We start from the raw sequence: 17,476 nt of genomic DNA on the forward strand, positions 1-17,476 counted from the left end.
CTTTACCGAAAGAACCAAAGAGTATAGAAAATCCTTATTTGTGCAAAGCCACGCTCAATCGATCCATATGTGGGTTTGGGCTATTAACATAATTTATCATGAACATAATGTATTCAATAATTTCGATATAAAGCTTTCGTGACTGCAGGGATTCATCTTGGTTCTTTCGGTAAAGTCACGTAGAAGGGAAATAATAAAATAATAAAAATAAAACATAATAAAATACAATTCTCACGACGTTTCGGCCACAACGCAAGCAGCCGTCCTCAGGTGAAGAACAGGTCTGTCGGAAAGACAATAATTATGTATCCGCTTACAACAGCCTCGCCCAATCACTCCATGTATGGGCCCGAAACTATTTACAGAGCTAGTGACGTAATGTCATCCCCACTACCAGGCACCTTCCGCGTGACGTCCCGGACTCGATCCTGCTTCTCTCTGATCGCTACTCAGTTTGTTTCTCGAGGTAAGATGTTTACATCGTAGTCATTATTATTGTTGTTTACCCAGGTAAAAGCCTCGCTTCTTCTTTCTCTCGTAGGGACATTAGCTGAGTAGCAGCTATGACGGATCGATGTCTAGGTTGTGACATTGCAACAATGAGATGCGGGGCCTAGCTATGCAGGGCTTGCCTCCTGGCCTTGCCTGATTGATTGGCTTGAATTGTTTAATTTGTCTTAACCTGGCTGACTGCCTTACCGAGTTTAGATACTCGAGTTGAGGAGCCTTCAGACAACTTTTTTTGTTGCAATGGGGGGTGCGATGCTTCTGCGCGTATTCCCGACTCAGTAGTTTGCAGGTACTCTTTCAGCATTGGAACGTGTGGACGATATTTCACCATCAATCAGACGTTTACGGTATTTCCCGAGTGAAGTCTATTGAGCTCTGATAGGCTCTTTGATGAAAACTAAGAACTGGTAATTAAACTGGAGGCATTAAGATGCTCAAACATCAAAATATATACATTTTGCAGGCATCGTCTGCATTAACCACACATACTTTGTGAACATGCAAACAAACATGCTCTGATAATATATGCATTGTCTTTGAAAAAGATTGGCCTACACCAGACCGCATTCTGTATGGCCTAGCCTCACAAGTGTCAAGACGAGAGAACGCCAAAAGACAAACAGAACTAGGCCATAAAGAAGGCGGTCTCTGGTGTAGGCCAATCAATTTCAAAGACAAGGCATATATCCAGAGTGTGTGTTTGCATGTTCGCCACAAGTATGTGTAGTTAATGCAGACTTGATGCCTTGAAAAAAAGTATTTGGTGTCAACATCTTAACACCTGTTTTATTAAACTTGATTTGAAGCTTTGTTTTATTGCCAGAAAGGGTAAAACTTATTTTTATGTTTCATACTTTGATACTGGCAAGCGCATCCCATGGTATAATTTAGATTACCTTGTGCGGTGTGTAAACATCGTCATTCTGGAGACAAAGGCGGCCGGGCGTGGCGCTGGCCCACCCACCCTATCGTGTGCCGTGTCGGTCTTTATAGGTGCTCGCAAACAGCTCTTGCCCCAACAGTCTGTTCATGATATACCGGGGATCTTTCTCTTTGTGCAATTGTAGTGACTCATTGTGCCCCTTCCTACAAGTAAGCCAGCATCAGCATAAGTGAAGATTTTTTTTCAATTCATGTTACATAATTTTTAGTTTTTAATTTACTATACAGCATTACATGCAAATCTACAATATTTTTTAATTTTTACTTTAGCAATGTTCCCTTTTTTTGCTGAACCCTAACACATTTCTTAACAGACCGTATGGGCATTTAAATACAGTGGATTGTTGTGTTCCTACTTACGAACCGGGTCTCAGGAACTAATTATGGTCGTAAGGCGAGGACTGCCCCAACTCATTTAATTACACACGCACGCATGAATATGCACACAAACATACAAATACAAAAAAACAGACATACAAACGCGCAAAACACATGCTGATTAATTATCAAAAAAACAACAGACAAACCGTTAAAACTGAGAATTAAAAAATAACCATTAAGTATTACACTCAAGAAAATAGGTGAAATAACATACACATTTACACAAACCCATGAATACATTAACACTGTAACTTGAATAAAAAATAAAAAGGGGTAAAAACTATGAATTTATAACAAACAAGTAGGAAGTACCCAGCTTTTTCCAGGGAAAAATATATTTCAAGACTTGTCTCTTAAAAAAGAAATACTAAGCTATTAAGAAAGCGCGGCGTTCCGTTTGTCCATTTATCCGTCCAGTGCGAAAGAAGTTCAATATACATAGCTGCAGGTAGCTTTCAGCTGTTGCTGCTCGTCACCGCGTCGGTGTGGGTGCCCTTGTACAGGCAGAGCTCGCTTAGCGCTCCTGTAGAAGTGAGCGCGCATGAAATCGGCGCTACATGGGGTCATTGTACTGTTGACTATATTGGGTTGTCGCAAAAATAAATAAACTCCTTAAAAAGTAGAAAAAGTTTTATTCACAACTTCGTTTAACTCATGGTCGAGAAGTACGTCAATGATGCGGCGCCTGCTCCCACATCAACGCTTACTTGAATTAATTGATTACTTTACAAATTAATCTTCAATGTACAACTTTTGTTTGTGTGGAGTGAGGGTGGCCGTAACTCTTTCACACGGAGCAGGCGCGCCTGAGACACGTGGTGCCTGCTTCTTGGGCGAGGCGATTCGAGAGTTTAGGGACCGCGACGTTTTTTACCTACACAAATATATATAAATAATAACGCGTCCATACAAAATGTAAATTGCTTTAAAGTAGCGAATTAATAGATTCATTGATGCCGATTTTGATACAGCCATGCATTGTCACCGGATCTGAGTACGTGTGCAAAATTTGTAATTGATCGGACAACAGAAAGTAGACAATTTTGATTACACGATTTTACCACGACAGGAGTCAAGTTAAGTAAAACCGTTGAAAAAAGTGAATAAATGCGTATTAAATATTACGTGTGCAATATGACAATTAAAACATGAAAAGTGTTCAAACTACTAAAATATGAATGGTTATCCTCATTTTAATATTACAGTTGTGTAATAGATGTTAAAAGGTTTTTTAAGTGTGAGTACCCTCGATATAAACGTATTCTTTAATTTATTAAAATGTATTTCAATGTTGTTGCGATTTATTCCATGTATTATGATGTAATAATTGAGTATAATGAATAGTCAATTAGTATGCATTTAATCAAAGAAATGTATGCATATGATCAGGAGCGATTATTGTCAATTATAAACAACAGTTATTCCGACTTTATGAATTCAAGATCATTTTGTATTCAATTAAACAGTTAATTAATAGATTCTCACATTAATCACAAGTTATTATTGGCTTCTAAGTTGTTTAGGGGTATGTATTATCAATCGTGATAATAGTAATCCCTCTCGCATTCAAGCTTTGCTGATTCTCGCTTTATCAATTACTAGCGGGAAATACCCGGCGTTGCCTGGGGGAAAAATATATTTCAAAACTTGTCTTCTCTTAAAAACATAACATATACATATACAAATACGAAGTTATTGTCCTTCACGTCTAGAGCAGGCGAGGCCGACACAAGCGGCCGCGTGCGAGGCATCAATCACACTCTCCTGAGGACCCGCGTCAGCAGACGCACGCCCCAGCTCGTCGGGCACACTCGGCCCCTGTGATATGGGGATGAAACAAACTCACACGGCGCGAGAAATGGCTTAAGATGAGAGGGTTGTACAAACCAGCTCCGCTTACCAAACCGAATCTGGACACATTGCGGCCGCACGACCTGAACCACATCAACTGGCACTCTCTATGGTTGCAGAAATTTGGGAGATGTGCCCACCGGCACCTGCGGACAATGCAACCAGGCCCTGTCCCCCAGCGACCAATCGCACAGGGAAACATGGGCTCCTTTGAGCCGCTCGTTGGCCAACTGTCTGGCCCAGGAGTTAACACTGGCAGCTTCCCGCGCCTCGGGAAGTTTGGCAAGCGTGAACCGAACCGAATAAAACATTTTGGACAAATTTTGATTTAAAGCTTTCGTGACTGCAGGGATTCATCTTCTTGGTTCTTTCGGTAAAGTCACGTAGAAGGGAAGTAATAAAATAATAAAAATAAAACATAATAAAATTATTCTCACGACGTTTCGGCCACAACGCAAGCAGCCGTCCTCAGGTGAAAACCAGGGCCATCGAGGCGACAGAGTCTGAATGAAACAGCACACGAGCTTGGAGCATATATATAAGCTGGGCGCCTTGACAAAGGAATTTGCATATCAATAGGAATTTAGCATATTTATGGGAAATGCAGGAATGTGATTAGTACTACATATGCATGTGCATTATGCAGGATTAACAGCATCAAAGGGAGCTGCAGTTGCTGCTGCAGTTGCTGCTGCTGCTGCAGTTGCTGCTGCTGCTGCAGTTTCTGCTGCTGCTGCAGTTTCTGCTGCTGCTGCTGCAGTTACTGCTGCTGCTGCAGTTGCTGCTGCTGCAGTTGCTGCCTTAGCCATTTTAATATAACACTATGTATTATTCTACCCACCCTAATGTGTATCACACTGCTATATATTTACTATAAAATTACGACACCATACATTACTCTACACACTGCACCATGCCAGTGAGTGGAACGCGGTCTGAAAGTCACCGTAAACGTGAACACAATCAGTTAAGATCCGAAATGGTTTATTACGTCCTTCCAATGATTGCTAAGCCAGAATCCATCTTCTCGGTTGAAATTGTCTCTGTGTTTGTATATGTGGATCGCCTCATGAACGAATCTCTCATGATAGCCAGATGGCTTGCAGAGAACCTCTGTCTTGGAGAAGTCAATGTCATGTGAGCCCACTGAATTGTAACAGTGATCTGCCACGGCTGAGGTGTTTGTCCTCCCGTGTTTCAGGTCTGCTTTATGTTCACGGATGCGGTCCGAGACATGTCGTTTGGTTTCTCCAATGTAACTGCTACCACAGAGGCAACTTAGTTTGTAGACGCCAGGGTACTGTATGTCTGGAACCACATCTTTTACAGACGGGACCAGATCACGGATTTTATGTACTGTGTTGAATCGGACCTGGATCTTGTGTTTAATCAGGATTTTGGAGATCTTTTTTGTGACCCCAGCAATGTAGGGTAAGGTGATGGTCTTGGAAGGCTCCTCAACAGGATCCTTCTTGATGGTTGGAGTGATGGCCTTGCGGATTGTGTAGTCGGAGTAACCATTAGCCTTAAGAGCTTGGCGTACGTGTTTGAGTTCACTGCCAATGTGTTCCTGGTCGGAAATGCATTGGGCTCTATGGTATAGTGTCTTGATGAGGGAATTCTTCTGGGATTGATGGTGGTGGGAATCTGGTTTTAGGTAAGCATCCGTATGGGTGGCTTTCCTGTAGACAGAGTGGCTCATTGAACCATCAGGTCTCCTTTTAATTAGGACATCCAAAAAGGGTAGCTTGCCATCTTTTTCGACTTCCATGGTGAATCTGATGGCTGGGTGTATGGAATTGATGTGGTCGAGAAATTGGTCTAGAGCAGGCCGGCCATGTGGCCAGATGACAAAAGTGTCATCTACGTACCTCTTCCATAAGGTCGGGCGTAGAGTGGCAGTCTTGATGGCGTCAGTCTCAAATTTCTCCATGAAGATGTTGGCTACAACCGGAGATAGGGGGAATGGAACTTTCTACAAGCAAACTGAGGCACCCCAATGGGCTCCCCCCTATCTCCGGTTGTAGCCAACATCTTCATGGAGAAATTTGAGACTGACGCCATCAAGACTGCCACTTTACGCCCGACCTTATGGAAGAGGTACGTAGATGACACTTTTGTCATCTGGCCACATGGCCGGCCTGCTCTAGACCAATTTCTCGACTACATCAATTCCATACACCCAGCCATCAGATTCACCATGGAAGTCGAAAAAGATGGCAAGCTACCCTTTTTGGATGTCCTAATTAAAAGGAGACCTGATGGTTCAATGAGCCACTCTGTCTACAGGAAAGCCACCCATACGGATGCTTACCTAAAACCGGATTCCCACCACCATCCATCCCAGAAGAATTCCCTCATCAAGACTCTATACCATAGAGCCCAATGCATTTCCGACCAGGAACACATTGGCAGTGAACTCAAACACGTACGCCAAGCTCTTAAGGCTAATGGTTACTCCGACTACACAATCCGCAAGGCCATCACTCCAACCATCAAGAAGGATCCTGTTGAGGAGCCTTTCAAGACCATCACCTTACCCTACATTGCTGGGGTCACAAAAAAGATCTCCAAAATCCTGATTAAACACAAGATCCAGGTCCGATTCAACACAGTACATAAAATCCGTGATCTGGTCCCGTCTGTAAAAGATGTGGTTCCAGACATACAGTACCCTGGCGTCTACAAACTAAGTTGCCTCTGTGGTAGCAGTTACATTGGAGAAACCAAACGACATGTCTCGGACCGCATCCGTGAACATAAAGCAGACCTGAAACACGGTAGGACAAACATCTCAGCCGTGGCAGATCACTGTTACAATTCAGTGGGCTCACATGACATTGACTTCTCCAAGACAGAGGTTCTCTGCAAGCCATCTGGCTATCATGAGAGATTCGTTCATGAGGCGATCCACATATACAAACACAGAGACAATTTCAACCGAGAAGATGGATTCTGGCTTAGCAATCATTGGAAGGACGTAATAAACCATTTCGGATCTTAACTGATTGTGTTCACGTTTACGGTGACTTTCAGACCGCGTTCCACTCACTGGCATGGTGCAGTGTGTAGAGTAATGTATGGTGTCGTAATTGTATAGTAAATATATAGCAGTGTGATACACATTAGGGTGGGTAGAATAATACATAGTGTTATATTAAAATGGATAAGGCAGCAACTGCAGCAGCAGCAGCAACTGCAGCAGCAGCAACTGCAGCAGCAGCAGTAACTGCAGCAGCAGCAGAAACTGCAGCAGCAGCAGAAACTGCAGCAGCAGCAACTGCAGCAGCAGCAACTGCAGCTCCCTTTGATGCTGTTAATCCTGCATAATGCACATGCATATGTAGTACTAATCACATTCCTGCATTTCCCATAAATATGCTAAATTCCTCTTGATATGCAAATTCCTTTGTCAAGGCACCCAGCTTATATATATGCTCCAAGCTCGTGTGCTGTTTCATTCAGACTGTCGCCTCGATGGACCTGGTTTTCACCTGAGGACGGCTGCTTGCGTTGTGGCCGAAACGTCGTGAGAATAATTTTATTATGTTTTATTTTTATTATTTTATTACTTCCCTTCTACGTGACATTTTGGACACTTTCGGGGCGGGTGCGGAGGATCATACATCAAAAAGAAGGGAGAGTAGCGGTGGACGTGTGAGGGGCCATCCTATAAACGGAGAGAACTGCAGGAATATGCAATCTCCCTGTGACTCGCTGACGAAGTGACTCAACATGGAGGTCAGAGTCCAGTGTAGGCGTTCGACCATGCCATCTGTTTGCGGGTGGTACGGCGACATGCGTGCCTTTTTCGTCCCCCCAGCAAATCGTAAACATCACGCAGCAACTTGATCCGCAAAGAGGCGCTCAGGGGCACCCTTATCCAGAACATAGCCATTGAGGAATGCCTCAATAATAGTCACAGCCGATTGATTCGGGAACGGCCAGGCCATAGGCCAGCGTAAGAAATACTCAACGCCCACGAGCAAGTACATATTTCCACGCGCGGAAGTAGGAAACGGCCCGAGAATATCAAGGGAAACTGTTTCGTTAACACGCGACACCTGGATGGATTGCAGCGGAGGGCAACAGGATCTCGCTGGCGGCTTCCTCCGGGCACATTGCACGCAGCCCTAAAGCAGATCCTCGACGTCGGAGGCCATGGCCAGCCAATAAAAATCCAAATAAAAGCAGCCAGTGTCTTTTGCACTCCGAGATGCAACACTCGTTAATGCACAGCCCATAAAACCTCGCCACGCAAGGTGGTAAGGACAACAATAGCATAACGGCGCAATCCTCCGTCCCAATACATGAGCTGCCTGCCCCACAGGACAAACGAGGCGACACGTCGCGGAGCCGTGCCATCGGCGGTCTCCCTGACACACCGGCGCAACTTGAGGAGGGACGCGTCCTCTGCCTGCCGGCGTCCCCACACCTTGTAGTCCAACCCGATAACCGCATCCCGTGTGGCAGGGACGTCGCTCGTCCAGCCCATCGGACGCAACGAGAGGGGAGTCGATCGGTCGACAAAGACCAGAACCCGAAAAACAAGCATACTCCCCACCCGCTGGCAATCGTGATTGGGTGTTGACGTTCGTATGGCGAGAACCCTTACGATACGTGACTTGGAATGAAAAATCCTGTAGGATTTCAAGCCAGCGTGATAATTGCCTGAGGGCTGATCCACACGCAGCGCGTACTGGAGTGCCGCGTGATCGGAGCGCACCTGGAAATGTATCCCGTACAAGTACAGCCGATATTGTTGCACAAAAACCACAATGGCCGCTGCTCGGCAGGAGACAGCACCCTGCTACCATACACGACAACGTACTCCACGCCATTTACAACTTCGGATAACACCGCACCAATGCTGGTATTGGTGGCGTCCATGTCTAACACCAATGGCAACGAAAAGTCGGGATAACGCAGGGGAGGGGCGTTACCAACCCATCACGAATGGAGCGGAACGCAGCTTTCTCCTCCTCCCCCCAATGACATTTTTGGCCCTTAGCTGTCAATGCGTGGAGAGGTTTTGCAATAGATGCGAACCCCGCGACAAATTGGCGATAGTAAGAGGCAAAGCCAATAAAACTGCGCACCTCGCTGGCCGAGGTGGGGGTTGGCCACATCCGAACGCAAGAAGTTTTCTCCGGGTCTATCGTGATTCCCGATTCGCTGACTATATGGCCCAAGTATCGAAACGATTTTTGGAGTAGGTGACATTTTTGGGGCTTGAATTTCAGGTCGGCCACACACATTTAACGAAAACAGCCCGCAGACGATCCAAATGCTCATCGAACGTGCGACCAAAAGCAATGACATCGTCCAAATATATTAGGCACAAATCCCACTGGAAGCCCACTAAAACCAACTCCATCAAATGCTGAAAGGTGGCCAGTGCGCAGTGGAGCCCCATCGGAAGCCGGTTAAACTAAAAACCTTTGTGGTGTTCGAAATGCCATCTTGGGCCTTGAAGCCTCATCAAGTGGAAACTGCCAAGAGCCCGACAGAAGGTCAAGGGTGGAAAAGAACCGCGTGTCCTCCAAAGCGTCCAACAAATTGTCCATACGAGGCAAGGGGTATGCATCCGCAACAGAAACCTTGGTGAGCTTGCGGAAATCAACACAAAACTGCAAACTGCCATTGTGCTTTTTAACAAGTATGATCCGAGCACCCCATGGACTGGTGGATGGCAAGATGACATCTGTGGCCAACATCTCATCAACTGCCGCCCGAACGTGTTCCTTTTCGGCCAGGCTCAGGCGGTAAGGATTCTGCCGAGTAGAGGCGGCATTTCCCGTGTCAATATGGTGGCGGAAAAGGGACGTGCGACCGATATCAAATTTACTTTTGCTAAAAATGTCGGAAAACTCCCGCGGGAGCGCTCTCAGCTTTCCTATTTGTCCCGCGGATAAATCGCCGCATTCAGAGCACAGTCTATTCATCCAGCCTTCATCCATATCCCGAGGTCTGTGAGCCCGAACGCCGACCCCGACATTGCCAACGACATCCTTCTCTGGACACGCCATAGACGCATGCGCAATCACGTAACCCGTGTCCGATCCGGCATTAAGGACTTGTATGAATGGTTCCTGGTCCCGGGACACCAGCGTCTGAGCCGCTATGAGTGACATCCCCCGACTAAGCTTATTTGAGGGACCCAACACAATACCGTCCCTCACAGCGCGCGCATCGAGGGGTTTACGCAATCGAAGGGGCACCAACATTTGCGCACCGGGCAGAATCCGCACCATTCGGTACGCAAGCGCTTGCACCGTGGTGTTAGCAGAACACATGCGGGTCGGAGAGGGGAGAAATGCCATATGCCATCCCGACGGCAATTCCAAACAGCCCTGGTCGATACAAATCTTCGGGGGCATTTTGCCGAGGAAATCGGTCCCCAGTAAGTATGGAACAGCCAGGGCCGTAGAAACCAAAACATGGCCCGACAATGTGACATTGGCAATGCGCAACAGTTATCCGACGATTATCCCCAACGATCCACCGTTCTGAGAGTGTGAGAGTGAGTGTGTGTGTGTGACTCTGAGAGTGTGAGAGTGAGTGTATGTGTGTGAGTCTTAGTTACCTTGAGTGTTATACAGGTAGGAACAACAGGTTCCACACTGCCCACCAGGGATTATTTGTCTGTCTGTCGTGCATATCCCGAATTCCGCCCACCCATGCTCCTCCCCACCGAACACCAAGCTACGCCGCGATTGGTTGACGATGTCGGGGAGGGTGGGGGGGAATGGTAAACATGCCCACTCATCCAACTGCCCCCCCCCTTCCCCCTGAACGCCGCGCTGTCCAACCAAGTTCCTACCTGCCCACTCCGAAGGAATGTGTAACCTACTCACGCCGGCTTGTGCCCGCCCTCAGTCGGGCATATTTGTGGAATACACCACGCCGCCGCTGACCTTAGCCATTGACCGAGCAACCCAACGTTACTACCAGCTCCCTCCGCAGGAATGTGTTGATGGCAAGCTCTCAAACCTGTTCTGTTTTCCAACTTCTCACTCTAGTATTAATTGGTTTTATGCCCATCGAGTTTTCCAACTCTTGGAATGCAATGGATACACGTATGTATCTACAAGGAACTATGATTTTGAAAATTGACAATATCACATTTCATAGTTTTTTTTAAAGGCAAATATACAACCATACCCCCATTGTACACTACAGAGGGTGATTTTCCCACAACGTTATTTATTTTGTATGAGCAATATATGAGGGCTTCATTCGGCTATCGGTAAGAGCACTAATAATACAGATGGTAAACATTATTTCATAAATATAAATAATTTATTTCATAACATCAATCTGTATTATTTATTCTACTCACGAATGCATTCTACTGTACTCCTACAAGGCAAAGGTGGGACACGAGGTTGGAGAAGCTGCTTCTGCGCTCCCACTCCGAGTCATTATCAGAGAAGAGCTCCAGTACCTCTGATCTGAGGCTTGCCCTCAGTCTAAATTTCTGTAGTAGAGCCTTGGGCTCTGTCCTAGTCTCGTGAGTTCTCACCTGGCTTAACACACTCTAGAAACATGAAATGTGATCGTGACCACAAATAGTGATAATCAAATTTTGGGGGATGGGGTTTGTTTGGCTCAGAGCATGGTGTCGCTCTCAATGACTGAGCAAATGATGGGGGTGGAAACGTTTCCTTGGCCAGCGCCGCTGCGCATTCTCACTTGTAACCGCTTTGTGATTTTTATTTTTTTTATTTAAAAAATCTCCAGGACAAAGGAATAAGCGCTCTATGGGGTCACACAAAGTGAGGTCTGCCTGTATATTGTGTGTAATATGTATGTACATATATCTGCAGATGAATCACATGGAGCAGAGTGACTTGGAACAAGCTGGAATTAAAAGACACAAATGCATCCAGTGTCCATACAGCACGGATCAGATGAGCAACTTGAAGAATCATTACAGAACTCACACTGGAGAGAAGCCCTTCAAGTGCACTGTGTGTGGGAAGGCATTTGCGCAATCACCATATCTTAAAATACACCAGAGAACACACACAGGCGAGAAGCCCTTCAAGTGCGCTGTGTGTGGGAAGACATTCACTTGGTTATCAAATCTTGACAGTCATCAGAAAACGCACACTGGTGAGAAGCCCTTCAAGTGCACTGTGTGTGGGAAGACATTTACATGGTTATCAAATCTTAACAGCCATCAGAAAACACACACTGGTGAGAAGCCCTTCAAGTGCACTGTGTGTGGGAAGACATTTACACAGTCATCACATCTTGACAGCCATCAGAAAACGCATACTGGTGAGAAGCCCTTCAATTGCACTGTGTGTGGGAAGGCATTTACACGGTCATCACACCTTGACAGCCATCAGAAAACACACACTGGTGAAAAACCCTTCAAATGCACTGTGTGTGAGAAGGCATTTAAAGAATCAGGATGTCTTCACATTCACCAGAGAACACACACAGGTGAGAAGCCCTTCAAGTGCACTGTGTGTGGGAAGGCATTTTCACGGTCATCATATCTAAACAGCCATCGGACAACACATACTGGTGAGAAGCCCTTCAAGTGCACTGTTTGTGAGAAGTCATTTACACGGTCAGGAACTCTTCAGGATCATCAGAGAACACACACAGGTGAGAAGCCCTTTGTGTGCACTGTGTGTGAGAAGGCATTTAAAGATTCCGGATCTCTTCGTATTCACCAGAGAACACACACAGGAGAGAAGCCCTTCAAGTGCACTGTGTGTGGAAAGGCTTTTTCATGGTTATCGAATCTTGACAGACATCAGAAAACACATACTGGTGAAAAGCCATTCAAATGCACTGCGTGTGAGAAGGCATTTAAAGATTCAGGATCTCTTCGTATTCATCACAGAAAACACACAGGTGAGAAGCCTTTCAAGTGCACTGTGTGTGATAAAGCGTTTGCAGAGTCAGGAACTTTTCAGAAACATCAGATTATACATTCGGGCGAGAAGCCCTTCAAGTGCACTGTGTGTGGGAAGGCATTTGCACGGTCACAAGCCCGAAAGGCGCATGAGAAGATCCACAAGGAGACGGAGGTAGAATTAAGAAGTGAAAGACAAAGTGCTACATTGAGGACATCTCGCATAGAACAAGAACAACAAGCAAACCCCAGTTTTGAAACATGGCCAGGTGTGAAGGTGGAATGTGAAGAAGTGAAGGTGGAATGTGAAAAAGTGAAGGTAGAATGTGAAGAAGTGAAGGTGAAATTTGAAGATGAAGATTCGACTCCAGGACCTGACCTCCAGGTGGATGGAGGCAAGGTGAAACAGGAGAAGCATTCAGACTCTGAGGGAGAGCGAGGGAACCTCCATGAGTTTGTGGAGGAATTGTGGGTTAAGATTTTGGACAGAGCAAAGTAGGAGGAACATGTGAAGCAGATTCTGTGAAGTTCTGTAACAAGGAACGTAACAGAAAGAATCTCCAAAGCGTTCACCTTATTCACAGGCTTCTCTCATTACAAGGTTGCATGCAGTTGTAGGCATCATCCAGGCAGAGATGAGTTTTCGTTTAATTTAGTTGCTCCAGAGTTTTGGAACCACCTAAGAAGTTTAATATCTTAAAAACACCAGAGAACACACACAGGCGAGAAGCCCTTCAATTACACTGTGTGTGGGAAGGCATTTACACAGTCATCACACCTTGACAGCCATTAGAAAACACACACTGGTGAAAAACCCTTCAAATGCACTGAGAAGGCATGTAAAGAATCAGGATCTCTTCATATTCACCCGAGAACACACACAGGTGAGAAGCCCTTCAAGTGCACTGTGTGTGGGAAGTCATTTACATGGTCAGGAACTCTTCAGGATCATCAGAGAACACACAGGAGAGAACCCCTTCAAGTGCACTGTGTGCTTATTGACTCTAGGACCCGACCTCCAGGTGGATGGTGGCAGCTTGAAGCAGGTGAATTCGAACTCTTGACGGGGAGAGTGAGGCGATCCTTTGAGTTTGTGGAGGTGTGGATGGAATTTATGGACGATGTAAATAGGAGGGATCGGCACATGTGAAATGGAGTCTGGTAAAATGTGACGCTCGGAAAGTGAGAGAGAATCTCCATAGTGTTAGTTTTATTCACAGGCTTCTCACTACAAGATTGGATGCAGCTGGAGGCATCATCCAGTTCGAGATGAGCTTTCAGTAATTATATTATTGCCGTGCAGTTGTGAAATATTGTTGATTTGAAAAGTAGTGGTAGCATTACAAATTGTTGGTTATGTATAAAGCGTGTTTGAGTCTATATATGAACCTTATGGCGTGACCCCGGGGTCCGAAATAAACGGAAGTAAAAATCGTAATTATTTTTTTGCCAACTCAGTCACTCCGTGCACATAAACGCTTTGACCCATCTGGCGCGGATCATTCTGTTATGTCGCCCAAGCGCCGTGAGGACGATTGCGCAGAAGAAACAAAACTTTGATTAGCACATCGTGTAGAGCTCGTCGAGAGGAATAGATTGCCGTATGGTTCGCCTTTAACAGACATAAACTGACGTTGCAACGCAGTTTATTCAAGAGCCGGGGACTTATGGGACCCCAGGGTCCCACCATAAGGTTCATATTAACCTTTGGACAGTGCAGCGTAAGCAAAAATAGCGTTAAGCGAAAACAATTTCCCTATGAGTAAAGTAGTAAGGATAACGTTTGGCAATATACGTGGTACTACGCACACCACACATATGGCGGGACAAATAACTGAGGGTACTCTGCCACTGCGTTACTGTATTATTCTGCATTACTGTCACACTGTACCACTCAGCTGCGCACCTCAAGAAAGTGGTTTGTTGTCCACTGCTCAGAAACTGCATTGCAACGGTGCGCATTCCGCGTTGTGCTAAAAGTGTTCCCGAATGGAAGAACCACGTGATAGTAAAAACGCGTTGTTTGAACACCACACGCTAAGCAAGGATCTTCTGAATTATGAAAATGGATTCCACGTGTAGCTGTACCTTTCGGTTTGCTCTGTTATTAAAAATGCTTTTTAGCTGCATTTACTTGAATTGCATTTTCCTTTAGTAGACATTTTCTAGCTGTGATTTCCACACCTGATAATGATTGCTTGTGTTGCAATAGAAACGTGATTTAATTTAGTTATTTCTATTTCTTAATTTAATTTTATTCTTATTTGTATTCTTTATTTTATAATTTTTTCACCTACGTGACTTTACCGAAAGAACCAAAGAGTATAGATCCTTGCAGTCACGAAAACTTCAAATCTAGAAATTTTCAAGCACTTAAATTAGGTTTTATGCAATATTTCAAAGACACCAAAACCCTCTGGTCTCTGAGTGTTTAAGGGTCTGCGTGTATTTGGGTCTCTGTTCGTCTGTGGGTCGCCACTGTGGTCGTCAATTTGTCTACGGGTCTCAACAAAAACAGCCGCAGCAATAGCAACAACAACAGCAATAACTTGGGATGGTGATAGTGACTTCTGCCTGGTTGTTTGCCGGCCCAGCTCTTGTGGGACTCTGGCTGAGCAAGCGGAGCAGTCTGGTCAAGCAATGCCTCTCCTTTTCGCTGGAGAATTGGAGACGATACCCAGAACTTTTTTTGGCCTGGATCGGAATAGCAATTCTATCTCATCCAAACATCACTGATACCGCAGTGGGACCCATCAGCAGACTTGACCCAGCATCCAACGTGCAGAAGGAGGAAGTGCGAGTGCGGGCAGTCAAGGCAAAGACCCCCCATGTAGCCTTAACAGACTGCAGGGGCAAGTGCTCTTAGCGAGCACTGATGAAGGCTGCAATGGCACACGGGGGGTTGAATGGCCAGGACCACACCCGGCTGCCTTTCTCTCCAGTGCTGATGTTTGCACAATGCACCAGGTGGTAATTTGAGGCTGAGTCGACCTAGGGGAGGCCCAGGCCCGGTTCAGATGATCATCACTGGTGTTCGCCGTGAGTGGGAATCTAACCCGGGTCGCCGGGTTCGTAGCGCAGCACAATAACTGCTGCGGTACCACTCCCCACTGCGCACACACTTGCACATTACAGTAATAGCACTGTCGTTTTATAAACTGCGTGATCGCAATCGCTGGAGAACCACAGACGGCAGCAGCCAGACGGTAAGGAGCCGGTATTACCAACAATTGCCCAAGCTCTGCAGTCCTCTATTAAGTCGTTTTCAGCCAACGAATGAGTGTGGGAGGAAACAGGAGCACCAGAGAAAACCAAGGCGTGTGGCGAGCGAGGGGGCAACACTTTAGCCCGTACATAAGGAAAAGATGGAGATTGGTCCACACCCATGGGTAGGGATGGAGTTTTACAGCCCATCTGTGTGTGATCCACCAACCCTCACTGCTGCCTCCACAGCACTTTGAGTGGATCATCAGCCTTCAATCAACTGCTGGATGTCAAGGCAGTCTTTTTTTTGTCCTTTTTCTATTTTGTAACTTGCTGACCCGTCCCCTCGTGGACAATTGTATAAAAAGAGCTTCCATAGCTCATCAGATTCCTCCAGTCTAAAAGATTCTGATGAGTGAGTGGTGAGTGAGTGCGCGCTCTGCGGGGTAGTTTTTCTGATTACGGTCAACTACCGAGCCGTGACTAGGTCCACTTTGTGGCACAGCAGGTCCCACTTCACGGCCACCACCACCTTTTATGTGTGGCACAGTATGGGGTACAGCATAGGGTAGAGGACAGGGAACACCACGGGGTCCAGCACGGGCTACAGCACGGGGAATAGCAATGGGATACAGCATGGGGCACAGCATGGGGTAAAGCACTGGGCAGTACACCAATACTTTAGGGGTTTGATGAGTTTAGATTTTTTTTCTCGCACCACAAGACTTCCAGTAACAGAGATGTGAGCAGGACATTAAAGATGCCACGCCCCAACATACTAGATGTAGAGCAATGGCCTGATGTAGTCTTCCCCTTTTTATGTCGCTTTGCAAACACGTTGTCACTTTATCAATAATACCACTACCTGATTTAGGTCGCCCGACCCACACTTGGCGCTGCTCGCTAACAGCATTGCTCGCTAACAGCAACTTGCCCCACAGGCTGTTAAGACCATACGGGGATCATTGTCGTTGGTGTGTGTGCGTGTTTCCACCATGGTGGGCTTACCGCAGCCTTTGCTCGGAGATTTGGAGATCCCCGCGTCGCTGCAATGATGACTGGTGTGGGCGGGTTGCTGGGGAGATGAAATCTGCCTCGGTAGCCCGCAATCACAAATCACTATTTAATTCCATCAAAAAAATAACTTGCAGCACCTCACCTAACACCATCCTGAAGGGAAAGAACGGTAATCCGATCTCCGACCCCCAGGAACAGGTCTGCAGGTTTGCAGAGCATTTTTGTGAGGTCTTAGGGGAGGGGAATTCCCTCAGACAATATCATGGGGCAAGGTGGGGACGACCCTGCTAGGTCTGCTGTGTCTCAAATATTGGCAGAAGCAGCCACCCCTTCTGAATGGTTAGCTGAGGTGCCATATTTGGAGGAAGTCTAAAACCAGGAAAAGGGCTGGGCAGAGATGATCTCCCAAGCAAAATGCTGGGGGAGTGGCATCTGCCCACATGACATCATCACAATTGTTTGGACCACAGGACAAGTTCTGCAAAATTAGAAGGATGTTCTGGTGTTCCCCCTCTTTTAAGAGGGAGGACCGGCACAGATTTTAACAACTATAGGGACATCTCTCTTCTCAGTGTGCCAGGAAAGTTCTTGGCAAGGATTATTCAACATCGCCTTCCCAGGCATGCTGAGGAGAGGCTTGCGGAGCCCCAATGTGGTTTCAGACCAGGGCAGTGCTGCACGGATGCCATATTCTCT

General features: G+C 46.2%; 1 protein-coding gene across 1 annotated transcript; it reads left to right on the top strand.

Annotated features, from left to right (window-relative positions):
- The first annotated feature begins 394 nt into the window (after window positions 1-394).
- LOC144950571 (uncharacterized) lies at window positions 395-14,688 on the top strand. Its single transcript, XM_078880707.1, has 2 exons — window positions 395-466; window positions 11,514-14,688. Exon 2 carries the CDS (start codon window positions 11,514-11,516, stop codon window positions 13,056-13,058), a length of 1,545 nt encoding a protein of 514 aa, XP_078736833.1. The 5' UTR covers window positions 395-466; the 3' UTR covers window positions 13,059-14,688.
- Window positions 14,689-17,476: the final 2,788 nt, after the last annotated feature.

The sequence above is a fragment of the Lampetra fluviatilis genome, chromosome 58 (genome assembly GCF_964198595.1).
Source record: "Lampetra fluviatilis chromosome 58, kcLamFluv1.1, whole genome shotgun sequence".
Taxonomy (NCBI): Eukaryota; Metazoa; Chordata; class Hyperoartia; order Petromyzontiformes; family Petromyzontidae; genus Lampetra; species Lampetra fluviatilis.

Bases quoted from the DNA above. Each gene is read 5' to 3' on its own strand.
- LOC144950571 (XM_078880707.1), top strand. From the start codon at position 11,514: ATGAATCACATGGAGCAGAGTGACTTGGAACAAGCTGGAATTAAAAGA.